This window comes from Phocoena sinus, chromosome 20 (genome assembly GCF_008692025.1).
Source record: "Phocoena sinus isolate mPhoSin1 chromosome 20, mPhoSin1.pri, whole genome shotgun sequence".
Taxonomy (NCBI): domain Eukaryota; kingdom Metazoa; phylum Chordata; class Mammalia; order Artiodactyla; family Phocoenidae; genus Phocoena; species Phocoena sinus.
The window spans coordinates 7,801,177-7,828,495 of record NC_045782.1 but is presented as its reverse complement, the minus strand read 5'-3'; the positions used below and the strand labels follow the sequence as shown (position 1 = coordinate 7,828,495).

At 52.9% G+C, this 27,319-nt stretch overlaps 1 protein-coding gene across 2 annotated transcripts in view; it reads right to left on the bottom strand.

Annotated features, from left to right (window-relative positions):
• Nucleotides 1–4,119: 4,119 nt before the first annotated feature.
• PIK3R5 (phosphoinositide-3-kinase regulatory subunit 5) overlaps nt 4,120–27,319 on the bottom strand; it is a 70,922-nt gene continuing 47,722 nt past the window's right edge. The window contains exons 4-19 of one of the 2 annotated variants that reach the window (XM_032617913.1): nt 26,390–26,458; nt 25,449–25,587; nt 16,472–16,541; nt 13,601–13,775; nt 12,854–13,007; nt 12,121–12,204; nt 11,150–11,843; nt 10,869–11,031; nt 10,408–10,533; nt 9,760–9,888; nt 9,509–9,602; nt 9,161–9,237; nt 6,771–6,864; nt 6,581–6,663; nt 6,011–6,123; nt 4,120–5,907 (exon numbers count right to left, since the gene is read on the bottom strand). In XM_032617913.1, the coding sequence (XP_032473804.1) occupies nt 5,760–5,907; nt 6,011–6,123; nt 6,581–6,663; nt 6,771–6,864; nt 9,161–9,237; nt 9,509–9,602; nt 9,760–9,888; nt 10,408–10,533; nt 10,869–11,031; nt 11,150–11,843; nt 12,121–12,204; nt 12,854–13,007; nt 13,601–13,775; nt 16,472–16,541; nt 25,449–25,587; nt 26,390–26,458 (2,412 nt within the window). In that variant the 3' untranslated portion in view covers nt 4,120–5,759. The remainder of the gene's footprint in view (nt 5,908–6,010; nt 6,124–6,580; nt 6,664–6,770; nt 6,865–9,160; nt 9,238–9,508; nt 9,603–9,759; nt 9,889–10,407; nt 10,534–10,868; nt 11,032–11,149; nt 11,844–12,120; nt 12,205–12,853; nt 13,008–13,600; nt 13,776–16,471; nt 16,542–25,448; nt 25,588–26,389; nt 26,459–27,319) is intronic. The other variant, XM_032617914.1, reaches the window with a different exon arrangement.

Sequence of the window (27,319 nt, the reverse complement as noted above, 5' to 3'; positions counted from 1 at the left end):
AAAGAGGGATTCAGAGACTTGGGTAAAGGAGGGAGTAGCTTCTTCCCCAAGAAAACCAAGAATCCCTCTTCCCAGGGCAGCGGCTATCCTCCCAGTGCGCGAGGGTGGGGTGGGCGTGACAGTGGGGGAAGGGAAGTCTGAAGCCCCAGGGCAGGTGCCGAGCAGTCCAGGTCCACACATGTCTCCCGTGTGGGTGAAGCTGCAGGGGCTGGAAAACTCTCTGATGCCTCTGCTTTGAGCAGACTGAGGTGGCTCTACGCGTTCCTCGACACAGGGGTTGTGGGAGAGCCGTCCCTCTGGAGGAGGCGTGACTTGGATGTCAGGGACCATAGGAAGAGGTCTGAGGAGGGTCCCAGACCACTATGGCCTGGGCCCCAGAGGAAGCTGCCAAACTGACAAATCGGACTTTGTTAAAATTAAGACCATCCGCTCTGCAAAAGGCACTGCTAAGAGAATGAGAACACAAGCCATGGATTGGCAGAAAATATTCGCAAAACGCACATCCGATAAAGGACTGGTATCCAAAATATATAAAAACCTCTTAAAATTCAACAATAAGGAAACAACTCAATTAAAACATAGGCAAAACCACACCGTTGAAAGCAATTATACTGCAATAAAGATGTTAAAAAGAAAAAAAGGGAAAAAGATCTGAACAGACACCTCACCCAAGAAAATATACATATGGCAAATAATCACATGAAAAGACGCTCAACATCATAGTCTTTAGGGGACTGCAAGCTAAAACAACAATGAGGGGCTTCCCTGGTGGCGCAGCGGTTGAGAGTCCGCCTGCCGATGCAGGGGACGCGGGTTCGCGCCCCGGTCCGGGAAGATCCCACATGCCGCGGAGCGGCTGGGCCCGTGAGCCATGGCCGCTGAGCCTGCGCGTCCGGAGCCTGTGCTCCGCAACGGGAGAGGCCACAACGGTGAGAGGCCCGCGTACCGCAAAAAAACAAACAAAAAAAAAACACAATGAGATATCACTACACACCCATTGGAGTAGATAAAACCCATAGCACTGACGATACCTAATGCTACTAAGGATGTGGAGCTACAGGAACGCTCATTCATTGCTGGTGAGAATGAAAAAAGGGCCCAGCCACATTGGAAGACAGTTTGGCGTTTAGGAAACAGAAAAACCTAAATATATTTGTACCACACGATCAAGCAATTGTGTTCCTTGGTATTTACCCAAATGAGTTGAAAACGTACATACGTCCGAACAAACACCAGCACACAAATGTTTATGGCAGTTTTATTCAGAATTGCCAAAAAATGGTATCAACCAAGATGTCCTTCAGTAGGTGAGCGAATAAACAAACCGTGGTACGTCAATAAAAGGAAACATTCGGCAAACAAAAAGAAACGAGCTATGAGACCACGAAGACATGGAGGAACCTTCAGTGCGCATTGCTAAGTGAAAGAAGCCAATCTGAAAAAGCTACATACTGTATGGCTCCGACTATACGATATTCTGGAAAATTTGTAACTATGGAGACAGTAAAGAGATGATCGGCTGCCAGTCTACTTAAGAAAATAATGCTTTCAATTTCTTTAGTTATATTAGCCTATTTGGGATATCCATTTCTTCTGTCAGATGGGCAAACTGTATTTTTGAGAAATTTCTCCGTCTTATTCAAATTACCAAATGTATTGGTAAATCTATAATATCCCTTTATTACCCTTTTAGTGTGTATAGGATCTGTAGAGATGTCTTCTTTTTCATTCATGATATTGATAATTTGTTCTCTGTCTCATCAGTCTTGTTAGGGGGTTTTCAATTAGTATGTTGGTTTTCTAATTCATAGATTTCTGCTATTACACTTATTTCTTTCCTTCTACTTTCTTTAGGATTGATCTACTATTCTTTCTCTAGCTTTCTGAGATGTAAATAACTGATTTTTAGCTTTTGCTCTATTAGAAGATAAGTTTTTTTTTTTTTTTTTTTTTTTTGCCATACGCGGGCCTCTCACCGTTGTGGCCCCTCCCGTTGCGGAGCACAGGCTCCGGACGCGCAGGCTCAGCGGCCATGGCTCACGGGCCCAGCCGCTCCGCGGCATGTGGGATCTTCCCGGACCGGGGCGCGAACCCGCGTCCCCTGCATCGGCAGGCGGACTCTCAACCACTGCGCCACCGGGGAAGCCCCGGATATGCTTTTCTATGGCAATAAATTTTCTCCTAATACTGCTTATGCATCCTGAGAGTTTCAAAAACATATACTCATTATTAACCACTTCAATATATTTTCTAGTTTCCACTTTTCTTTCTTTCTTGACCCCTGGATTATTTAGAGATGTAGTGCCTGATTTACAAGCAGTTGGGATTTTCTAGTAAAATTTACCTTATTGATAGTTTAATTTCAATGTAGTCAGGGAATATACTCAGTTTGATTTCAATCACTTGAAATTTGATATTCTACTCCTACTTGAAAACAATGTGAATTCTATTGTTGTTGAGCAGTGTTCTATTTCAATGAGATCAAATTTGTTAATTGCGTTGTCCAGATCTTCTATAACTCTACTGATTTTTTTTTTTTTTGTCTATTTGTTCTATCAGCTACTGAGAGAAATGTGTTAAAGTCCTTCACTATGGTTGTGGAGATGTTAATTCTGTCAATTTTTGCTTTATAGTTTAAATTGATAAAATGTCCCTCTTCATCTTCTGTAATGCTTCTGACATTAAAATATTTGTCTGATATTGGTGTAACACCACCATCTTTTGGGGACACGTGTGCATGGTGTTACCCTTTCCATCCTTTTGCTTTCAGCCTTTCTGTGTTCTTACATTCAAAGCATTTCTCTTCTGAGCAGTGTATAATTTTTAAAAAATCATTGAACAATTGTAGGTATAGAATTCTAAGTTGACAGGTTTTGTTTTTTTTCTTTTCAGCACTTTAAATATGTCATTTCATTGTATCCTGGCTTCCATTGTTTCCGTAGAGAAGGGAGCTCTCAGTTTAGTTGTTGCTCCTTTGAAGATTAAGTGTATTTTTTTCCTCTGGCTGTCTTTAAGATTTTCTCATTACCTTTTATCCCTCAGTTTGACAAGGAGGTACCTCTGTGTGTGTGTGTGTGTGTGTGTGTGTGTGTGTGTGTGTGTGTGTGTGTGTGTTTAAACTAAACTCCAGACTTCACTGGGATTTCAGCCGTTTTTCCATTAAGATTCTCTTTCTGTTTCAGGATCCCACATTGCACTTAGTTTTCAGGTTTCCTCGGTCTCCTTCAGTCTGTGAATTTTTCAGTCCTTCCTTGTATTTCATGACACTGGAGAGAGTACTGGTCAGATTATCCTGTAGAATGTCCCCAAATCTGGGTTTGTCTGGCATTTTCCTCATTATTGGTCTTGGGTCACAGGGTTTTGGAAAGAGTATCAGAGGTGCAGTGCTCTTCTCATGTAGTTTTATTTTTCTCTTGTGTGAGGTTTCCTGAGCTTATTGACTCTGTGGGCTGATGTCCTTCATCGATTTTGGCCAACTGAATGTTGGCAGAAGAGATACTGTGCCAGTTCCAGGCTCAGGCCCTAGGAGGCATCACATGTCTCCGCTTACCCCTCCTATGCTAACACGCTGACCCAAGGTACCCGAGGAACCCATAGAGCTGACCTGAACCCAACCTGCAGCTTGGAGCCAAGCCACTCTGAGCGCCACCTGGATCCCCAGATGTCCTGTAGATGTACGGGCAAGAATAAGTGATCACAGCTGTAGTCCATCAAGCATTAGGTGTGCTTTCCTGTTTGCAGCAGCTAGCTGATACAGAGCTGAAGTCTCTCACAGTTCCTTCTTCCCCGTCTCACGTGGTTGTGCTGGAGGCCTGGTGCTTACCTACTTCTCCCAGGTCACAGGTGTCCTCCACCATCCCTTCACCTCCTTTCCTCTCCCTACCTATGAGCCAAGTCTAATAACAGCCCCAGGTCCAGAGGGTCAGCAAGGATCTCACTTCCCTTCCTCTCGGCTGCACGAGGCTTACGCAGAAAACTTCGGCACAAGTGTGTTTTTGATAGAGAGGAAAATTACAAAAAGATAAACAAAACAACCCCCCGAGAATCTTATTTCCACTCTATGTGAAGTGATTTACGCGAACTAGCCAGCTAGCGGGAAAATAACTGTAAGTCATTAAATCCAAGAGGAATCAAGTTTTATTTGACAATAATATTAAATTCCACTCATCTATTCTTGAACAACTGTCAGACAACCAGCTCACACAACAAAAAATATTGAAGGTATATTGCCAACCACTGTCTGGCAACTGAAGCAAGGACAGATGGCCTTGACAGCAGAAGGGTGACCATATGTGGTCAGAGACGCTCTGTCCACTTCTCTCAAGTCCTGAGTACTCTGGGCTGGGCTTTCGTGGGCTCCTGGAAGCCCAGAACCTTTGGAGCAGATGAAGCCGGAGCAGGACGGGAAGGAGAGGTTCTGTGCGGAATACAATTGTCTCGCTTCCGTGGTTACTTTCTCCACCTCTACGAGTCCAAATCCCGGGCCCGGGCCCGCCCTCCGCCTACCATCCTAGCCCACATCAGCTTCCAGCTTCTCAAACCACTGCAACCCCGTAGTTAAAACTCTGGGCTCTCATGTTGTATCAGCCATCTTCCCCTCAGCTGTCCATCCTCTACTCCTCTGGGAACTTGCCCAGGCACAACGGTGCCAGTGAACTCTGGGGCTGGAAGATTTCCCACACAGTGGAGTGAGGTGAGAAGTGGGGCACAGGGGCCAACCTGGGAGACGAGGAGGTGAAGGCACGTGTGCAACCTCCTCTCACCCTGGCGAAGGCAATTCCTCCTTCAGAGGGTAGAATTTAGGGCTCCTTACCCCCTCGGTCTGGGTCCTGCCCCGTCGGTGAATTGGAAAGGAGGGAATGAAGAGCATCTCGAGAACAGCGAGAGCATCCCCTCCCCACCCCCCACCCGACACGTGAGTCAGGGCTGGAGGGGCGGCGCCGCTGACCTTTACTGAGCACCTGCTATGAGCCTGCGGCTGAGCCAGGCGCTTTGCAGACAATTTTGTCTCAGCCTTTTAAGGAGGTCTTATAACCCCCCATCTTAGTGCTCAGGAAAGGGAGGCTCGGAGAAGCTAATTCACTTCCTTCTGGTCATTTAGCTAGAAGGTAACTGAGCCGCCACTGATGTCTCCCAAGGATCTCGATCCACAAAGAGGCTCCAGAGAGAGAGAAAGGCTGTGTGTGTGTGTGTGTGTGTGTGTGTGTGTGTGTGTGTGTGTGTGTGTGTGTGTGTGTGACAGGGGCGTGGGATGGGGGCGACGGCACTGAGGTCAGAAGAGTCGCATCTACGTTTCTACTACCTGAACCCCTGAGTAGGGGCACTGAAATTCCAGACTCCAAGGGCTCCCCAAGTCCCTGACAAAGTAAGGGGCGGGCCTGGCCAAGGGTCGGGGGAGGAGGCCTAAACCACACCCCAGAGCACCAGAGCCTCAGCTCTTTCTTCTAGAAAGGATCCTAGACCACACCAGAGGCCAGGGCCTTCAGAGGCCAGCCCGCCCATCCTTCTCCTTTCTACCTGAGGGATCTGAGGGGCTGTAGGGCCAGGCCCCTCCCCCTAATGCTTGTTTCTTTCCCAAACAGAGCCCGGAGGCGCCATCAACCCCCTAACCCCTGCCCCCTGCCTGCTGCAGGGCCCACAGTGGGACCCTGACCCAGCACAGGGTCGTCCAGTTCTCCACGGGGAGTGAGGCCCTCCAAGAGGGAGGGGGCTCCGACGAGGCTGCCCCCGGGCTTGCTGTCCAGGCCGGTGCCGGGCCGCTAGGGCAGAGCTCCACTGAAAGTCATGATGGGCAGACAGAGCAGGGAGCAGAGGTCGGGTGCCGTCTGCGCCTGCAGGTAGGAGGGCCTCTGGGGTGGGGGGCAGAGGCTGCTCGTCTCCGGCTTGTAGCAGGGGGAGACCTCACACCTGTGGGGCAGGGCAGGTGTCAGGGCAGGCCTCCCACCCCTCCAGCTCCCTCCAGGCCTCTGGGTGGGTGCTGAAGCAAAGCCGGGGGCCCCCGCTTTCCTACCTGACCACACTCTGCAGGATCTTCCTCTCGTCCTGGTCCAGGCACACGGCAAAGGGGCAGCCGTTAGAGCCGATAATCTGCACCTTGTCCACTTTGATCTGCGACATGCTAATCTAGAAGGAAGGCCCGGGTCACCCGGGAGCCCTGGCCCCAGAGCTGCCAGCCCTCGGCAGCTTCTTCCCTTGGAACCGCCCGACTGGGTCCAGGGGGTGGGGCAGGAGCTCGGCTGCCAGCTCTCCAGGCGCGATGGGCGTGCAGGGGACTGGTCCCTCCATCGGGCCCTGCTTCCTCCCCAGCCTCTGCCCTTTCTTGAGTCTGGAAGGAGCAAGTGTCCTGGGAGGAGAAACCCCACTGTCCTCACCGTGACAGCCCGGGTTCCCTGACACAGAGGCCACTCCGCCTTGGACTCGGGGCTGCCCTGGAGGCCACCACGGAGCCCCACAGGTGTGCACCCTCCCACCCACAGGCCCCAGCACAGCCCTTGGACACCCCCCCCATACACACGCACACACACGCACACGCCCAGTAAGTCTCCCGAGGGGATGACAGAGAGGAGAGGAAAGCTCTTACCTGGTTGAAGCCCTTCTTGGATTTAGGGTTCTGCCTTTTCACCACTTCTGTCAGGTTTAGCGTCAGGGCCTCCGTGCTGGAGTCTGAAGGGCAAGGGTGGCTCAGGCCAGGCTCAGGAACCCACCCCCCCTCCCCCTCCTCTCCTCCACCTTCCTGTCCCCCTCCCCTCCCCCTCCCCCTGCCCCCTCACCCAGGTCCTCCTGCTGCCGGCAGGCCTTGCTGAGGTTGACGGAGGTGCAGACCTTCTCCATGTTACTCCAGCGACTGCGTCCACTGATGGCCCCCTGGGGAGGCAGCAAAGCCAGACCCTCTCAGCGGCACGCCCCCCGGTGCCTACTGCCTCTTTGAAGAAGCGGCTCCAGACCGGCCAGCGACAGGGCGCCGCCTGCAGCCAGCACACCCAGGAAGCTCGCTCTCATGCACCCGAGCCTGCCAGCTTCTTCACCAAGAGCCCCTTGACCCCTATATAGACCTCACTGGCTCCAGGGAGGAGCATCAGGTCACCGGCTTGGTCCACAGGTCAGCCTGGTGACTGGGCTGTAGGGTGCGAGTGCTGAGAACGTCTCAAGGGGTGGTCTGAGGATCTTCTGAACCCCGAGTGAGGGAGAGACAGGCTCACGGGCAGGGGGTCCCAGGCAGAGCTGGGCCGGAGCCCCCTCTTTGGGTCTTTGTCTGAACGTCTCTCTCATCAGGGACCTCCACGTTGCCAAACCCACAAGCACTCTCAAGTCCTCGGCTTGCCTGACCTTACAGGAGAATGCCATCCCGTCCGCTCCTCCCCTCTCCTGGGCGTCCGTGGCGGCACGCTCCTGGCTTCCCCACCGCCAGCCTGGCTGGGGCCTCTGCTTTGCGCGATCACCCTCCTCTGTCCCCATCACAGGACGCAGGTGTCAGGAGCTTCTCCTGGGGCCTCCGCTCTGTTATTCCTACTTTCTCCTTGAGGGAGCCTCACCCATGGCCCTTTCTCCATGACCACCTACACACCCATCTCCACATTTCACCTCGGAGCTCAGGCCCACCCTCCCACTGCCTGTTCCGGTCTCTCCTTCCCTCTCGAACCCACTATGCCCCACACCCACTCCCCCACTGGAGCTGGGCTGCTTCTGAGAAAATGGTCCTGTCAGTCGCAGAAGGCTGAAATCCAGGAGTTGGAGCCTCTCCTTTTCTGACCCATCCCTAAGCGCTGCTGCTCGCGTGATTCACATATAACCCCCATTCCTTTCCTCCCTAGTGCGGGCTGCCCATGTTTCTCGCCTGGACAACCACGGGAGCCTCTGACTTGGCTTTCCCACACCCGCTGGGGTCCACTCCGATATTCCCCACAGAGCCACCACAGGGGGCTTCCAAACCTCAAATCTGATCCTGCCACACCCCAAACTGAAAGCCCTTCACAGGATACCCATTGCTCTTAGGACGAGGACAAAACTCCTCTCATTGAACCAAGGCCCTTGGCATTCCAGCCCTGCCCATTTCTTTAGCTTCACCTCATCATCCTTTCCCCCCACACTGTCTCTGCTCCAGCCCCTCTGGTCCTCCTACAGTGTTGCCCTTTGATGTTCATGTTCTCTCTCACCACAGGGCCTTTGCACATGCTATTATCTCTACCTGGAGGGCACGTCTCTCTTCTTTTCCTACTTAACTAACTCCTGGTTTTCTTTCCAACATTGACTCGATGGCCCTTCTTAAGGAACCTTGTCTAACTTTCCTCACTGGGTTGAACAATCCCCTAAGGGTTCTCACAGAACCCTTTACCTCTCCTTCATCTGTTCGTCACAGTTGTAATTATACATGTTGTGGCATCATCTAACCCCTCCAGACTGTAAGAGCTTCGCTCCCTCTCGTGAGCGCTCCCGTACCGTGAACAACACCCGGAACACAGCACCCAGCGAGTGTCAGTGCCCCTGCCCACCTCCTCGGCCACTACATGGAAAGAATCCTATTGTCTCTATCCCACCAGCCCTTTTGTTGCCTTGTCATCACTTGCCACTCTTTAATATTACCTTGGGCACTTTTTGTTTCCTTGTTTATTGTCTGTCTCCCTCCTCGAGAGAAGTTAAGAGGGAGGGCCTGGCCCCGCACAGAACCTGACACGAGTAGGTGCTCAATAAATATCTTTCAAATTGCTGAGGGAGGGAGGGAGGCAGGGAAGAAGGTAGGAGGCTGCCCGTCCGGGAGGTGGGCCTGTCGTGGCCCAGAGCCGGGGTGTGCTCATGGGCTACCCCCCAGCTCCCCTCACACCAAACCTACTCCCAGACCCCCACCAAGCACAGCAGTCCCTGCCCTAGTCCCTCACTCTGCCCCATTCTCACCCCCAGCCCTGAGGCCAGGCCCCAGCGCTTCACAGAAGGGCTGAGCACGTTCAGCAGCGGGGAGAACCCCGGGGCGGGGGCAGCTTTGGAGGCAGAGCGGGAGAGGAAGGTCCACCGCCTCTCCTTCCCCCTTCTCTCAGCATCCAGGAGAGCCTGGGGAGCCTGCCACAGCCTTCCAGCTTAAAGACCACCTGGGGAACACAGGAGGCTGGCTCTGGGGAGGCGGCATGGGGAGCAGATCCCAGAGGGGAGGGGCCAGCATCAGTCTCACCTTGCTGTAAATAATCTGTAGTGTTAGAGGGATGGCTTCCCGGTCACCATCGATGCCCAGTCGCTTGCTGCCAGGACCTGTGCCACACACAGACAGACGCTCTGCTCCTTCTAATTCCAGTGCCTTTCACAGACCCTGTGCTCTGCCTCCCTGCCCGCTTCTTGTCCCTCCTGCCCCACCGCCCTGGGACCCCTCCTCCCCAGGGCCCCAGATCCCGGCCCACCTCCCTCTAGCTCTACCTCCAGGGGCCCCAACTCCTGGCGCCCTCTCCCCCCACCACCCCAGGGTCCCCCTCTCCGGCGTGTCGCCCCCCAGCTCTGCCTCCACTGGGGCTCAGGCAGTGCCCACCCGAAGCCTTGATGGCGCGTGTGGCAGCAGAGTGACCCAGCTCCAGGGAGTGGATGAAGATCTCTGTCGTCTTCTCCCCGGTGATGAAGGTCAGCTGGAGAGGGCAGGAGCGTGGGCGTCAGCGTGGACCTCCAGGAGGGGCCCCCAGCACAGGCTCCTCCAGCACAGGGCTGCTGGCTGCCCGGGTGTGGGAGCAGCCCTGCAGCTAGTCTGGGGGAAGAGGTGGGGCCAGGCGGCAGGGCAGGCCTTACCTCGGTCTGATAGACCTGCAGCAGCACCGGCCGGGCAGCGAAGCGGCAGTAATAGAGCAGCATGTCCGCCAGGATGGGCAGCTGGGCAGGAGAGCCCTCCAGGGGCCGGGACTCAGCCTTCAGAGACTGCTGTGGGTTGGGAGGGCCGAGCCCGAGCCCGAGGGACAGGTGGACAGAGAGGGAGAGAGAAAGGGAGGATGAGAGGAAGAGAGACAGACATGCAGACACACAGAGGAGAGATCCCGAGGCAGACAGGGCCAGGGAGGGGCACGGTGAGATGGGAGCAGGAAACAGAATGGTCAAGGGAGGACCCACAGCCTGGCCTCCGCCCCTCCCTCACTGGCCCATGGGCCTCCAGGGAGGCCCCGGCCAAGCTAGACAAAGCTGGGAGTTGAGGAAGGGAGCTGAAGCCTAAGGCAACTGGACCCTCTAGGGCCCCTCCCTCTCGGTGTGGTGACCCCTCCCTGGGCCCCCGAGCCCCGAGTTCAGCTCAGCCCTGCTTCCACCCACCCTCCTTGCTCGGTCCCAAGTAAGCCCTGGTCCTCCAGTGGGGCCGCAAGCTGGATACCCCAAACTAGGACCTTCAAAGCGAGGCTGGGTGACCACAGACAGGGCCCTCCACCTGCACCCAGGAAAGGGGCCGCTTACCTGGCACAGGACTTCAGGGGGCAGGTGCATGAGGCCCAGCACGTTGCGCTCATACCAGGGGTCAAGCATGCCGAGGTAGTGGGAGATGTCATTGGTGCTTTCCTCCCAGGGGGCTGCACCCAGCTCCTGGGGCGGGGGCGAGAGTCATTCCCAGCCACCCGGACGCCTGCCACCCTAGCTTCGGGGCCCTGGGTGGCACCTGCAGTCCCACCCTGAGCTTCTCTGCGCCCTTGGAGAGGTCTGACAACCCTCAGTCCATGTCACACGGCAAGACGTGCCCCCGCCCACCGTCGGGCCAAGTGCAGGGCAGGGACCACGCCCGGGACGGAGGCCCAGGCAGGAGGCGGCGGCCCCTAAACACGGGGCAGCTGGTGACTTCCGACCAGCCCCCTTCCGGTGACTGGGGCCTGCTTACATCTCCTCGCTTTGCCGCCCTGCTGGGCCCAGGGCCGGGGACCTACCGCAGGGCCGGGGTGCCTCGGGGAGTCTGTGGGGAGCGGCGGCGTCTGGCTCCGAGGGGCTGGGCTGGCGCTGGCGCTGGGCCCGCAGCTCCGCTTCATGGGCACGTAGAAGAACTGAAGCTTGAAGAACCGTGTGAGGAGCGGACGGTTGCTCTCCAGCCGCCTGCCGAGAGGAAGATGGTGAGAAGGGAGGCCCTTGGTCCCTCCGGGAGCCCAGATGCCGCCAGCAGCATGCCGCCCCTGCTGCCCAGGGCAGACCGATGCCCCGTTTCGGCCCTCACCGCAGCTTGCTGTACGCCCGGGCCACCTTCCCCGAGATCCGATCGGAGCCGAAGACCACAACTCGCAGCGTGGAGGCCCCGGGGTCCTCGTCCCCGCTCAGGAAGGGGCAGCGGCGCTGGTGATGGGAGGCGGGGGCCAGGGCCCAGCCGGGCAGCTGGGAGCCGAGCTTGTGCTGGGGCAGGGAGCGGGAACGCTGGGCCCGGGACGGGGGCTGCGCCGGGCCAGCCAGGGGGCTGCAGGGGCTGCAGAGGCTGCCGGCCCGCCGCAGGGGCGGGGCGCCGTCCGGGCCGCCCTCCGGGGTCCGGGAGTCCCTGCGCAGCACCAGCTGGCTGGTGCTCTTGAAGAGTTTATAGATCCTGTTGAACTGCCCGGGCCTGCGGTGGGCCCGGCGCTCCTGGCTGCCAGGCCTCTTGGGCCACTCGAACGAGCTGTCCTGGCTGTCCTCCACGTAGCCGCTGTCCACGCCATCAGAGAGGCCCGAGACAAAGGAGCTCAGCAGCCGGTGGGAGAGGCTGGGTCCCGAGGCCTGGGATGAGGCAAGGGACAGGGTGGAGTCGTGCAAGGCTGCCGAGCTGGTGGAGAGCAGCGAGTCCCTCTCGGCATCATGCCCCTCGGTTTCCACGTCCTCCTCGTCCCCCAGGATTCCTGGTTGGAGCAGCTCCTGTTCCTTGAGCAGGATCTCCTGCAGGATGTCTGCAGGGAAGCAAGGCGAGATGCCGTCTGGGTGTCCGAGCCCTTGGAACCCCTCTTGCACACCCTTGGGCGGGGTGACAGGCTGAGACAGAATGAACTTGGGGAGCAGAGGGCAGAAGGAGGGCAGAGGGCAGCCCAGTGCCCTGCCCCCTGCTCTGCTCAGAGCCTGCTCAGGTGGGAGGGCTGGCAGGGGGGTGGGGTGAGGGGCAGCTGCAGAGGAAGAGAGCCCGGGCAGTTTGGGGGGTGGGCACCACGAGGGCCCCAGCGGACTGCTTACCGAAGCTGTCCTGGCTCCAGCTGTAGGTGTAGCACCTGGCGACAGGGATGGGGATGGTACGGAGCTTGCCAGGTTGTGCAGTGTCTGCAGGAACGAGGGAGGGAGGGGCAGGAGGTGAGGGCTGGGTAGAGGCCTTGAGATGGGCCAGCCCAGAACCCCCGTCTTGGAGGAGAGGCCAGAGTTGGGAGAGGACCGGTACAGGACACGCAGCCGGGTGGGCCGAGGCTGAGTTGGAAGCTGGGATGCCTGGCCCGCAGCCAGAGGGCTTCTCTCAAGTCCACCAGGTAGATGCCGTGCCCTTTTGTGAGCTGCACGAATGTGGCCCAGTCTCAGCCTCTGCGCCTCTGGTTCGAAAAGGAGAACCACGGCACCATCCCATCAGGCATCCCTTCTTCTATAATAGACGTTTCCCAGACCCACTGGGGCAAGGTGGGCCATGTGACTAAGGTGGCTCAAAGGGGTACGCTGTCTTCATTGTGAAAACGAAGCCCCTTGCCCTTGATCAGCACTCTTTTCCTCCTCCCCCAGGCTGCCCCAGTGGCGATCTTAGCAGCCCAACCCTAACCCTGCAGACGGGAACTGCACCCTCGGGGATGCTGGAGCCAGGAGGTGTCAGAGAACCTGGGTCCCTGAATGATTATGTGAAACAGAAGCACCAGGCCGACCGGGGCTGCTCACCTGGGGGGCTACCAGGGCCACAGGGGGAAATGGGCCTCACCCCCCAGAGCCTCACCTAAGGCACCAAGGAAGCCGGCTTTCTCCCCCACCGCCTGCAGCTTGGACCTGAGCCACTGCCGGGCCTCAGCTGCATCCCCGATGCCAGATGCCAGTTCCTGTGCTTCGGCCGTCTCCGTGAAGATGTCCTCGAGCTCTGCCAGGGTCTTGGACTGAAAGCCAGGGGGAGGCAGGCTTGCTCCCGAACCATGGCTCGGCCGCCCGACTTCTCGAGCTCCCGGTGTCCAGTCCGTCCCCAGCCTCATCGCCTGCCGCCACCCACGGCTGAGCAGGGAGCCAGGCCTCCCACTCAGTCCCTATTCTCCAGAAGTGGTCAGAAAGAAAGGCCCAGAGCCAGAGCCCTGCAGAGTTGGGAGGGACTTCAGAGCTCACCGCTGTGGCCCAGAGAGGGGAGGGCGCTGCTCAGGGCCACACAGCTGACCTGTCACAGAGCTCGGACTAGACCCCAGGGCTTCCAGCTTCAGTCTAAAGCTCAGTCCTGTACCATCCAGCCCACGCTGGATTCGGAGGCTCTGTGTCCAGCCCCACTGTCTAGGGTGCCACCCACCTGGGTTAGGACCCAGCACAATAGAAACCTCTCAACCGATGAGGCCAGCCCTCCAGCGACATCCCCGCCATGTCACTCGGGGCGAGGGAGGCCAATGGACCCGGGCCGTGGAGAGGGACCAGAGAGGGGACCCTGCCTTTGCAGAGAGGTGCTCTGCCGGGAGGGGGCGGTGCTGAGCCCAGGGTCCCAGACACACACCTGCAGCTGGCAGTGCAGACCTGGGAGGTCGCAGTGGGCCCCAAAGGTGGCCTGGAAGGCGTGCAGGAGCAGGGTGGTGTAGGCGCTGTGCGGGGAGTGCCCAGGCGTGCTCAGCTTGTCGGCCACAGTGAGGAACTCGGCCTGCACCTCCACCGGGTTCAGCAACAGTACGGTGCTGGGGGACACAGAGACCGGCCATGGGTACTGGGCGCGGGGGCGGGGAAGGGCAGCCACAGAGCCCACGTGGGCCCGGAGGCCAGGAGAGAGGCTGAGGGCTCAGGGGTCCCAATTCCAAGGGAAAAGCTTATGATCTACTTTTGAGTAGTTTTCAGCTGGGGTCTTCAAAGACCTTTTAAAAATTGAACTCGGGACTTCCCTGGCGGTCCAGTGGTTAAGACTTCTCCTCCCAGTGCAGGGGGTGAGGGTTCGATCCCTGGTCAGGGAGCTAAGATCCCACATGCCTTGAGGCCAAAACCCATCCCCCCCCCAAAAAAAACCCACAGAAGTAATACTGTAACAAATTCAATAAAGACTTTAAACATGGTCACATCAAAAAGATCTTAAAAAACTGAACCTAATTTTCACAAATAAATTCTACCTTAATTTTTACATAAAACATTTTTCCTACAGGATATTTAAACAGATGCAAGATGACGCAGAAAAGGATTGTATTTTAGGTGAGCTGATTGGAGTCAGGCAGTCATTTTGGGAGGGGACAGAGGGACAGCCACATATGCCGTCGTGTGGTGTGGCCTGAAATTTCAGCCCGAGCCCTGCTCCTCAAGCCAAGGCTCGGGGTGTGGGGTGGCATCTGCCAGGAAGAAGGAGAGCGAAGTCAGGGCTGCATTTGATTCCTCTGCTTACAGGCGATGCCCTTTCTAACTTGCCAAAGCCCTCATGCAGGCCAGCATCGGGCTGGGGGAGGGAGTGTGCATGCAGCCACGCCCCACCCCCCGCCTCCTCTTCCCCTGGACCCTGGGCTCCCTTTTGATCCCAGTGTTTAAACGTCTTCATCATGGAAAATTTCAAACATACACAAATGTTAAGAGAATCGTGAACCCCGAGGATCCATCACTCAGTTAACAGTTAACATACGTCTGTTTGCATTTCACCCCGGCCAACCCCCGATCACTGCATTTTCTCGAAGGTATTCCAGCCATCGCGGTATTATACCTGTAAAGGCTTTTAGTATGAACTGCTCACACTTGTTCTCGTTCTCTCACAAATCTGTGCTGTGTTTAAACCCAGTGCCTAGAAGCACCAGGCAGGTGGCCTTCCTGCCAGTGTCTGTGGACAGAGGTCCCAGAGCCGGCCCTGTGGCCAGGGCTCAAGAATGGGACCAGGCTCTGTCAGAGTTCCCAGGGTTTAGGGAGGATCTCATTTTGATTTCTCTATTTGTAAGAAAAAGGGATCGGGCTCAAGTAAACGGTCCCTCACTAAGCCCTCCTCCTTCACCGACTGCTGGATCATCCCCTCATGGACATGCATTGAGCTCCACTGTATACAGGACCAGGGCAATCACACCCAGGCCCTCACCACTTGCACCTCCTCTGCACGCCTGTTCCCAACCTACAGAAAACCAAAGTAAGACCGACTCTCTGCTCGTAGCTCTTTCTACGAACCTGTCCGTGCCTCAGTTTCCTGATCCAAAAAATACCTTTCTCGCAGGGTTAACAAAAGGCCTGTATGATGGAGTGATGCCTGCAACAGTGCCCGGGGCTCAGGAAGTACCTAGAAGGGCGTTGGCGATAATCCACCATTCACCTGCCTCAGCCCTCTGGCAGGGTCCTGCTTACTTACTAAGCCAACATTTACAAGACATACTTTATGCCCTTTCTGTCTCTCTCAAAATCTACCACTAGCTTTTCTGTTTGTTTTTACGGAGAAGGAACTCAACCAACGTTTGCTCAATGAATGTGCTGTGAAACCCTCAGACTGAGGATGGGTGGGGGGGTGACTAGAACTTCTGAGCTGGTGGAGGCTGGGGTCTTCAGGCACCCACATGCTTGGAGGCTTGCCGGAGGGTCCTTGGAATGGAGGCTTCAGCTCTAATGCTTTTCCAACAGGCGGGGACCCAAGAGGGGGATTCACAACCAGAACAGCCTTTTAAGTGAAACGGACTAGAAGAGATCAGAGCTCATCCTTGGGAGAAGGTGACTTTCATTTCCTAAAACCTGTCTCAGCTGTGTGTGTGTGTGTGTGTGTGTGTGTGTGTGTGTGTGTATGTACACCAGGCTTTCATATAAAATGCATTTTTTACTGTAGGTCCCAGTCAAAAAAGTTTGGAAAAACGCTCTTTTATTAACAGGCAGAAAGACATTATGGAAAGAGCCCCGGCTTTTGAGGAAGTCTAAGGCTCAAATCCTGACTCAGACACTTACTATCTGAGTGTCCTTGGGGAAGTTACTTGGCCTCTCTGACCTTCAGTTTCCTCATCTGAAAATTGGGGGTAAAGTAAGGTAATGTATGTTCGCTCAGCACCTGGCACAATCAAGGCAGGTGTTTTTTTTGTTTTGTTTTGTTTTGCGGTACGCGGGCCTCTCACTGTTGCAGCCTCTCCCGTGGTGGAGCACAGGCTCCAGACGCGCAGGCTCAGCGGCCATGGCTCACGGGCCCAGCCGCTCCACGGCATGTGGGATCTTCCCGGACCGGGGCGCGAACCCGTGTCCCCTGCATCGGCAGGCGGACTCTCAACCACTGTGCCACCAGGGAAGCCCAAGGCAGGTGGTTTTAAACTTTTCTTTTCTTTTTTTTTTTTAAAGTCTCAGACCCAATTAGGAATCTGATGAAAGACCCTTAGCCCTGAAAAAAGAGGCTGTGCACAAAACATGACTCCACCCCCCAAACTCCTCCCTCCCCAAGAGCACTCACACGGTGGAGCTGCGATGACTCCTAGTGGACAGGCCCTGCTCGGCCCTCACCAGTCGCTGGTAGGAGATTCCTGTGGCCAAAAGAACAAACACAAAAGAACGGCTCATGGACTTACCTGTTCCTTCAGCAGCCATGGCCCTGCGCCTCGCAGGAGCCTGGCACTGGAGAATCTGGCTGGGAGTTCCCAGATAAGGGTCAGGACAAGGGGCAGATTAGGCCCATTGCCACCAGGGTCTTTAACTGTCTGATTCCCAGGCCCCACCCGCCCTGCAAAGCTTCACTCTTCAGCGACTGCGGGGCAGGGCACCCTGGGAGGACACCGAGGCCCCTGAAGCGGCCGGGTCTCCTGCTGTCCAGCTGGTCCTGGTTCCGTCCCCGCAGACCCTGGCCCGGGTGACCTCCTGCAGTGGGTGTGCCAGGCACCCCTCAGCTCAGCCTTAGCTCCGGCCAGCCCCCAGCCTCCCCCTCGGCCTCCCGGCCCCGCTTCCCACATGCTCTCGGGGGGCCCTCAGGGACCCGTGGTCCTGCCTGGCGCTGTCCCTCTCTAGGGCTGAGCCTCTGCACCAAAGACCCCCTCCCTGCCTTCCTCTCTGGCCTCATCCACCTCTCTGTCACCTCTGATTCAAACGTGCTGAGAAGAAACTAGCCAGAGTTCTCCCTTTTTCCCTGCAACTTGACTCAATTCTGTAGCTGGAAAAGTAGGTATTCAGTTCTGCGTCAGCTACGGTGAGGTTGTTACACAATGGCTTGTGCTCCTCACTGATGAGGCCTGGGATTCAGGGGGGCAGGCAGCCTCCGTGTTAGAGCCTGGACATCGTCGCAGGGGCCCTGCCGGGTTGTGGACCGGGGTGTGAGCTGGGAGCAGAAAGGCTGCCCCTCGGAGGAGTGAAAGCCAAGACGGGTTAGAGACGGCTGTGAACAGAAGGGCCGTGTCTTTTGTTTAGTAAACGGCCGAACATTTCCAATTTATAGTATTCCAACTTAGGGCCTAATTGCTTTGCTTTGGGGGCCTTTCACCTGGTGTGTCTTCCATGTACTTGTCACATGTTTAGATGTTAAGGTTACGTCTATTTTGACAGGGAAGTCCCTGAAACAGGGATTACTATGAGGACTCAGGACGCCATCTGGTGGCCGCTCACAGACACGAGAGAGAAAAGTCCCCTCGTGGCCCCTTCAACGCCCAACAAAGTGCTGCAGGAGTGTCCCCCGCACCCCAGGTCTCCCTGCCCCCCAACCTCCCCGACCCCCAAAACACACAGAGAGCAAAGTCTTCTCTCGACCCGTCACACTTTTCTTTTACCAGCTAATGGTTTTAACGGGTAATGCACGCCCTGCTGACCCGCTGCCGGCCCCGCCCCATTTCTGACCCTTGTCAACGCAGACCAGGCCGGGGCCACACCCCCGGGGGTACTGTTGACCACTTTCTCCCTGAAACCTGCTCTTCCCTTTAGTCTCCATGACGAGGAACATCCTCTAACATCCTCTATCTCTCCACCTGCGTATCTTAGGATGCTTTAATGGTCTCATTTGGGGATTATGGCATCATTAGCGCTGGGAGCTGCTGTTTGCTTGATTTTGTTGTATTAGTGGGGGACCCAGAGGGCGTTGTTTCCAGAGCTGGTTGGCCGGTGCTGAACAGCCCGGATTCCAGCAGCATCAGCTGAAACTCTCTACCCCTCTCCCAGAGACACCCATCAAATTCCCCCCTCCTTGGCTTCTCTTTTTTTTTTTTTTTTTTTTTTTTTGCGGTACGCGGGCCTCTCACTGTTGTGGCCTCTCCCGTTGCGGAGCACAGGCTCCGGACGCGCAGGCCCACCGGCCATGACTCACGGGCCCAGCCGCTCCACGGCATGCGGGATCCTCCCGGACCGGGGTACGAACCCGCGTCCCCTGCATCGGCGGGCGGACTCTCAACCACTGCGCCACCAGGGAAGCCCCCCTTGGCTTCTCTTGATAACGGACCTCCACTTATTGGGGAGCCTCAGGGCACTGGGCGCCTCTCCCCCTTTGACCTTCACTCCTCCTGCCCTGGGCGTCTCGGCAGACGGGAACACTTTTCTGGGACTGGCTTTCTTAGACCAAGGCTGGCCCAAGGGCTGAACAAAAAACCCACCTAGGCAATTCCGTGTCAGGTCCTAATACGTAGGAAATGGAAAGGGCCCCCTCATGCGGGCGAGGGATGGGTCCTGGCAGTCGGGAGCCGATGGTGGGCAGCCACGGTGAAGTTCAAACGCCTTGCCCAGGCACGTGAGCCCCTCTGGAACTGAGCTTTGTTTACCCTCCTGAGCTTCCCCTCTTTTTAATTTTTAAAATTGTTTTATTTATTTTATTTTTGATGGAAGTATAGTTGATTTACAATGTTGTGTTAGTTTCAGTTGTACACAACTTTGTGTTGTGTACAGCAAAGTACCCCGTGACCCTTCCGGACCTCGCCCTGTGTACTTCTTTATCTGTATCTTTTATCATATCCTTTATAACAAATCAGTCAGTGGAAGTAAAGTGTTTTCCTGAGCTCTGTGAGCCATTCTAGCAAATTGAAGAACCTGAGGAGGAGGTCATGGGAATCCCCAATTTATAGCTGGACAGTCAGAAGTAAGGGACTTGGCATCTGAAATGGGGGTGGCTTGTGGCACTGAGCCCTCAGCCTGTACGGTCTGCCAGACTCCAGGTAGTTTGGGTCGGAACTGAACTGAATTGCTGGATACCCAGAGCTGGGGCCTGGAGAGCTGGAGAACCGTTTGGTGGGTGGGGGAACCCCACGCATCTGGTGTCAGAGTGTTCGTTCTGTAACGACGGCACAGAGGCCCAGCTACAGCCAATGACGTTTGACGTTCTTTCAAGGGGTGTAAACCTTTCATTCCATAATCACAGATAAAAGGTATAAAATGCAAATTCTTTGATCAATCATGTCCCAGAGAAACATACTGCCACTGAAGAACATTCAGAATTCACCTGCCACCAGCTAAGAGACAAAACTGACTAATCCAGGTTTGTTCCTGCTTTGAAAGGAGGTCAAAGGGTGGGTACCTGCTCAGTGAAAAGGAAAAAGGGCAGGAGTTGCCCAAGCGGGGAGAGTGCTCACCAGCTGGGACCGCCCAGGGCCTTTCATCACACACAGTCCCCCGCCTACGCCTCTTGGTAGAAACACAGCTTCATGCGAACATGAGAATGGTGTTTGGAGTCAAAGACTATGGTTTCTGGAATCAAACCTGAGTTCAAGTGGTAGAACTCTTGTTAGCTATGTGACCATGGGCCAGCTAAATTGTCTGGACTTCGGTTTCATCGCCTGAAAGATGGGAATAATAGTAACTCCCCAGCGGGATGCTCTGAGGATAGATGACACTGACCCTTAGCGGTGCTGAATGCACTGTCAGCCCTCAGTGAAGGCAACCCACGCCGTCACGGCCATCAACACCGTCATCCTCATCCTCAACATCCCCATCACACCCTCCTCCTCGGCCTCGACACCACCGTCACCGACAAGTGCAGCCCTATTTCTTTAACTTGAAATGTAGTCGGTTTACAACGTGGTGTTAGTTTCAGGTGTACAGCAAAGTGATTTGGATTCTTTTCCATTATAGGTAATTATAAGATACTGAATATAGTTCCATGTGCTACACAGTAGATCCTTGTTGTTTATTTTATAGATAGTAGCTTGTATCTGCTAACTCCCAACTCCTAATTTATCCCTCCCCACCCCCCCTCCCCTTTGGGAACCATAAGTTTGTTTTCTATGTCTGTGGGTCCGTTTCTGTTTTGTAAATAAGTTCATTTGTATCATTTTTTTAGATTCCACATATAAGTGATATCACGTGATACTGGTGTTTGTCTGACTTCACTTAGTATGATAATCTCTAGGTGCACTCATGTTGCTGCAAATGGCATTATTTCATTCTTTTTTATAGCTGAGTAATATTCCAGTGTGTGTGTGTGTGTGTGTGTGTGTGTGTGTGTGTGTGTATCACATCTTTAGCCATTCATCTGTCGACGGACACTTGGGTTGCTTCCGTGTCTTGGCTACTGTACATAGAGCTACTATGAACGCAGTCCTACTTTTGCCAAGGAGGCTCAGAGAACTTATGTAACCTGTCCAAGGTCATCAGCTAGTAAGTGACAAAGCACAGGTCTTTGTTATCCGAAAGCCCATGTTTCCTTCTCTCGCATTTGGACTTTATAGCTAAAGCAAGGGCCATCAAACTTTTCTGGGGTCTCGGTTGTCTCACGCACAAAACGGGAGTAATGCTGCTTTTCCCTCTTACTCCACAGGGCTGTGGTCTGGGTGAGATACGATCATGGAGGTTTGGGTGCTTTGAAAACTGCAGAGAGACTCACACATATGACGCTCACTGTCTCCCCTCAGGATGACAGACTTCTCTGCAGACAAGTATTAGGACCTGCACAGCTGTGTGGGCATAGAGTAAATACTCAACAAACATATGGGCTGAACCCAAGAGGGGTGTGGTGGGCAGGACCCAGAAGCACTGACGTGAGGTTTCCTGCCACCCCCAGATGGAGGCAGTAGGCGACCCTACTTGGGGTGGAGTCAGGAAGAAGGGGGAGGCCCTCAGGCTCGATAACCTGCCCGCTTCCTCTGCCACCCAGCCACATCAAAGTGGGATAAACTGTTTCCCTCATCTCCATGGCAACTGACTCCCCAAGGCTCCATGGGTGGAGGGCCCAGCTCCCCGGGTCCCTTGTCATCTTCTCCCTGTGACCTTGCCAAAATCCATCTATTAAGCGAATACCACCCCAAATCCTACTGTCCCCAGCAATGGGAAATCAATATAGGCCAGCATTCATTCTCACAAACTGCTGCGAGGGAGAGACATTCATATACTCCATTTTACAGATGAGGAAACTGAGGTTCCTATGATGTTAAATGTCTTGCCAAAGGCCCCCACAGCCCCAGGATTTGAAATGGCGATGGGCTAGTGCAAAGTACTGGTAACCACCAAGTGATTCAGCCTCAGCCTCTCCCCAAGAGCTCGTCGCGGAGCCTCCATTCCCGCCCCTCTCCCTTTCTCCTGTTGCCTCTCTCAGCTGGGGTTACTGGAGACGGAGCTACTCAGCAACAAGGCAAAGCTATTTCCACGTGCCTTTACAAAAATCACACCAAAGCACTTCCTAACTAGCCCACTTAAGGGTTGTGTAAAAGGAGCTAATTTGGTTTTAATTTACTACTTGCTATTCACGAGGCTCAGGTTCTGTGAAGTTAGAGGTTCACTCGTGGATGTGAGATGAGTAATTTTGCTCACTATAAAGGATAACTTCAAAGGACTTTTTCCCCTGTGTGATGTTTTATTCCCCCATATGATGTCACTAATTTTGTATCTAATTCTGCCATCTTTTTGTGACTTACGTGAGAAATTATTTCAGTTTCTCATACCCTCCTTTAAACCAGCCCTCCCACCTTGCTGGTCCCTCAGTAACGAACTGAATGCGTTTTGACACAGGCTCGCTATACACTTGTACGAGTGCTAGGTTTTTTTTAAACTGTTTGAAAATGACTCTCTGACACAAGAAGAGCTAACGGTTTCCTATTTCGGTTCTGCTTTCCCTGGAAGAGGAGGCGTTCCTGGCATGAACAGCCTGGCCTGAGCGTCCCCCTCCAGGCATTTGCTTCGCTCCTCAGCATACCTGAGCCCTCACATGGTCCCAGGGACAAGGTCCAGGGGAAGACCCTCAGCAGTGAACGACCAGGGTGCCAGGAGTCCTCCCTGCTCTGAGTCCAAGGACCCTCACTCCATTTCCATCTCCAGTTGCTGCTCTGCCTGGCTCATGTCCCCCAAGCCTAGAACCCCACGTCCCCGAGTCCGGGCCTCCCCACAGCCCGCATCCGCCCCTTGGCCCCACATCTGCTCGCTGGGGGCTGCTCGGAGCTGAGTTCCTGCTCAGCTGCCCACAAAAACATCTCAAGGCATAGCGTGCATCCAGCTGAGGGGAGACAGCTGGTTCCACTTGAAACTGGGAAGCGGTCCCCCTGCACGCAGGTGACAGACAGCCCTCCCCCAGGACAACCTCTCCTTTACCCATTTCAAAGTAAACTCATTTAGATCTTTGGTAGAGACTGAAGGGCCTGCCAAGGCATTTGCATTTTAAATCCTCTCTGTCTCATTACAGAAAGGAAGAAAAGCTTTGCGTTCTTGTTAAAGGAATTCTGGTCACCAGCAAGAAGCCCAGAAGTGATCTAGATCTGTTTGTTTGGGGGGTGGGTAGCGGGGAGCAAGGGAATGAAAGAGATTAAATTGGTTTGTTCATTTAGGGTGCCTTGGAAAGCTAGGTTGCCTGACTCGTCTATTCACCATGTGCCTCAGCACCTTTCCTAGTCCAGCCCCTTCTCCTGAAGGCCTTCCTGATTTCTTAATTCTTCCACCCAAGTCTCTACCAGGAGGTACGGTCCATGTAATGGGTAGACTTTGGCTACCCTAGCCTGTGCCTGTTCGGCTCTTAGAGCCTGTAACAACGGACAGCGGACTGGCTGGGGGAAGACAGATCAGCTGATTGGTTAGGCAAACAGATCAGATGATCGGTTGGGGAAGGAAGTCATAAACCTCTCCAAAGGAATTTTCATATAAAGCTTCAGTCCTGCGCTTTCTAGGGTCCCTGAATTATTAGGGAATAAGATTTGGTACTTCCGTCCCGTGAGTATTTAATGCACATGATGAGACTTAGACGCTCCCAATACTAAACAGGGTCTGGTGCATATACAGATTTAAAAGAAAAAAAAAAAAAAAAACGGGATTATAACATACTTAGTATGGGGGGGGCCGCCTTTTTTTTTTTTTTTTTTTTGCGTTACGCGGGCCTCTCACTGTTTTGGCCTCTCCCGTTGCGGAGCACAGGCTCCGGACGCGCAGGCTCAGCGGCCATGGCTCACGGGCTCAGCCGCTCCGCGGCATGTGGGATCTTCCCGGACCGGGGCACGAACCCGTGTTCCCTAGCATCGGCAGGCGGACTCCCAACCACTGCGCCATCAGGGAAACCCCGGTCCTGCTTTTTTACTCAACACGTTACTCAACATCTTTTCATCTCAGTAACCTTATTTCTGTGATCTCATTTTTAATAAGTGAGGCGGATTCCACCAAATGACTTTGCTACGATATATTCAACTATGTACAATATTTAAGTTTTTTGGAATTGGTCATTAAAAAGAATGCAGCAATGAACATCCTTGTAGCTAGGCTCATGTAACCTATTTTTCTTCCGTTACTTTTATGGGTTTTTTTTTTTAATTTTATGGTCTTGATTTCCACACTTAAACATTTAATCCATCTGAAATTTATTTTTATGTTTGCAATAGAACTTAATTTTTTTTTTTGAGATAGAATTTTAAACCCCTCCTTTTTTTGGTCTGTCAATTATCTTGATACCATTTATAAAATGACCGATTGTTTACATCACTGATTTGAGGATGCTGCTTTGCATATAGTACATTTTTATACATTTAATCTGCTCCTTGCTATTTAGTTCCATTAATTTTCTATTCTTATACCAACAGTGTACTATTTTAATAACTATAGCCTTACAGTACTTTTAAAGACCTAGCAGAGAATCATCCCATTCTTACTCTTCCTTAAGCATACATAAGTACATAATAGATCCTACTGTAGAGCATTTATTCTGTCCAATAGACTTAATTTTGTTAAATTAAAAAAAATATTATTGGTATTTTTAACTGCACTTACATGTATTTCCATAACACCTGATGTCATTACAATATTGATTCAACCCAGCAGTGTCTCTTAAACTTTTTATCCTTCAGTAAAGTTTGTTTTCTCTATGTAGGTTATTCACATTTCTTTATTTAGCTTATATTTTTAGTTGCTATTGTGAATTGTTTTTTTCCACATTATGTTTTCTTACTGGTTGATGCTATTATATAAGAAAGCTCTTAGCGACTTGATTACTAGTCTGACAGTACTTTGGGTTATTCTCTTAGTCTTGACAGATAAGCAATTGTTTGATCTCTATGTAATTAAAATTTTATCTTCCTGAAAGAGGAAATACTCTTTCTTTCTTTCTTTCTTTCTTTTTCATGGGCAAAATACCTACAAGCACGAAGAGGAAGATTATTGACTTAATAATGGAAATGCTGCTAGTGGGTTGTTACCTTATTAAGGATCCTTCCATATATTAATAGTTTCCACATATTAGAGGGGCTTTGAATATCAGGAATGGATGTTAATTTTTTTTTCATTTTACCTTAAATATTTTTATTTGGAATGGATGGAAGTTGAATTTTATCAAACATTTCAGAGGCATCTACTGGGATGTTTGTGTGACTTTATTCCTTTGAGCTACTGATGTGATGAATTACTCTACTCCGGGACCACCTCTCAGTAAATCATACTTGATTGTGTTTTTCTGGCTCTACAAGAGTTCTCCTAGACCTCATTTTCACGTCTGCTATAGCACCTGCAACTTCTCAAGAACTACTTTTCAGAATCCACATATGAAAACTCGGACAGTACCTGGCCCTTGCCCACACTTGTCGTGATGCCCATCTACCTGTTCATTCCTGGTACCAGCCACCTTCCCCGGCCAGAACTGAGTCCGTTCACACGTGCATCCCGCTACGTGTTCCGGGGTAAAGAGAACAAACAAGGGCCTCTTGTCAACATTGTGTGTGGGCTTCTCTGTCTGACCTGGGCAGCCTCAGAGACCCCCTGGCTAACCAGAGCAGAGGCACAGGCCAGGAGGCGGGGTCTCCTTGCCCTGAAGCCCTGCTCAGCTACCCCTAAGAGTCCCTCCTTGGGTCACTGCCGGTGTTTGCTGCCGTCAGCCGTCTGATGCCGATGCAGACACAGAGCACTAGAAGCATGAAAAGGGACTCCAGGCTTGTGAAGCAGGCCACAGGCAGAGACGAGCTGCACGATATGAAGTGAGGGGGGTCACAGCCAAAGCCCAGTTTCAGAAAAGCCGGAAACCTCCTGACCGCACGGTCCCTGCCCCACGTGCGTGACACCTCAACACTTACCTGGGGCCTTCAGTTCAGCATCGATGAAGGTGAGCAGCTCCTGGCAGATGCTACAGTAAGGAACGGGCCAGGTCAGGAATCGGTGGTAGGTTTGGGTGGCCTTCAGAAGGAGATCTGAGTCTGGTGGGAAGTGTGGAGTCTGGGATGGAGAGGGAGCGGCAAGCAGAGAGGTCCGGGTCAGAGGAAGCTCGCTGATATTCCAGGGCAGACCCTGCTCCTTTCTGGAATGTTCCACAAAGGGCACACTCTTCCTGGCAGCAGTGTGTCCCAGGACGAGGGCAGGCAGAATTGAAAGTTACCCACAGGAAGTGAGTTACAGATGGGCGAGATGGTGCCCAAGGATGTCTCTACTACAGGGGCCTTGTTCTCACCAAACATCACAATTTACCAAATACACAAGAGGGCCTCTCTGAAAAGCTGTCACCTTGGAGGTCAACCTAAATGGTGCCACTGCTGCCACTCCTTTCGAGGAATGGTCTTCAATGTCTAAACCGCCTTTACTTAAATATCCCCACGAGAGGCCAGTGTTTATTCTTTGAAGTGGACCGACTCAGTGTACTTGGAGTCACTTGATGCCACCGGTCTGGTGAACAGGGGGTGACGGCACTGGGGGAAACTGACCACTGCGGTACAAAAGGAGGTGGACATCACATGTCTTTAACAGAATCTCTCCTGTGGTTTGTGAAAGGGCTGTGACCGTATCCCCTCCATGGGTGCCCAGATACTCCAGGCACGACGGCATCCACGTGGACTTACTGGAGGCCTCTCAAATGGCTAATCTGAAGCCATCAGAGGAGTGACACCCACCTGAAGTGTCACTGGTGGACAGTTTCTCTCTCTGTGTGTTTATCCTCTGAGCTGTGAGGGCTCTGCCCCCTCCATGGAGGCTGCTCTCCCTCTCCTCCCCAACCTCCCCCAGCCTGCCCCAGCCGGGAACTTACACAGAGGACAGTGGAGTAGAAGAGCAGAGCCAGGGGGGCGAGGAGGTCATAGGTGCCCTTCTCTTGGACCTGTGAGGGGGACAGGAGGGGGGCAGGCTCATCACAGGTGCACAACCAAGCACTGCTCTCTTCTCTGTTTCTTTCTTTTCTTTTTCTTTTCTTTTTTTTAAGTGAAAAGTAATGTAATCACAAGACAAACATTTAGAAAATAGAAGTAAAAAAAAAAAACAAACCCCACGATATCCCCCTTCCAAACTCAGCCACAACTAATATTTCAGTGTACTTCTCCTTACACCATTTTTCTCTGTGTATTTTCCTCTGCAGAGTTGTATATTTTTACTCTTCACGTCTTTTACGTACAATATTATAAGTGGATTTCTGCTTTGCAACATCATCTCGAAGACCATATTTCCCCCCCTCCTAGTTATACATTTATCTATTATTTGTTTTGTAAATATGTTTTCCGGTTTGTTGTTGGTCTTTGAAGTTTCCGGATTTTTTTTATGTACATAAATTACAAGTGTTAGCCTTTTCCTTTATGGATTTTCACTTTTGCATGCAAGGTTCATGTAAATATTCATATATGTTTTTTGTTCTTTTCTCGGAAGCTTCATTTTCTTAAATTTAAACCTTTAATCCACCTAGAGTTCTGTATAATATGAATTTGGAACTTCACTCCATATTTTTGGAAACGTTTAATCAATTTTCCCTAAACCATTTAATAAATTTTAATGATGCAATTTTTTTTTGGCGGCTCTGCAGGCTTGCAGGATCTTAGTTCCTCAACCGGAGACAGAACCCAGGCCCCAGCAGTGAAAGTGCTGAGTCCTAACCACTAGACCACCAGGGAACTCCCCGCAATTTTTTAATATATTAAATTTTGTTTCTACCCTTGGATACTATCCATCATTTTTATTACCTATATAATAC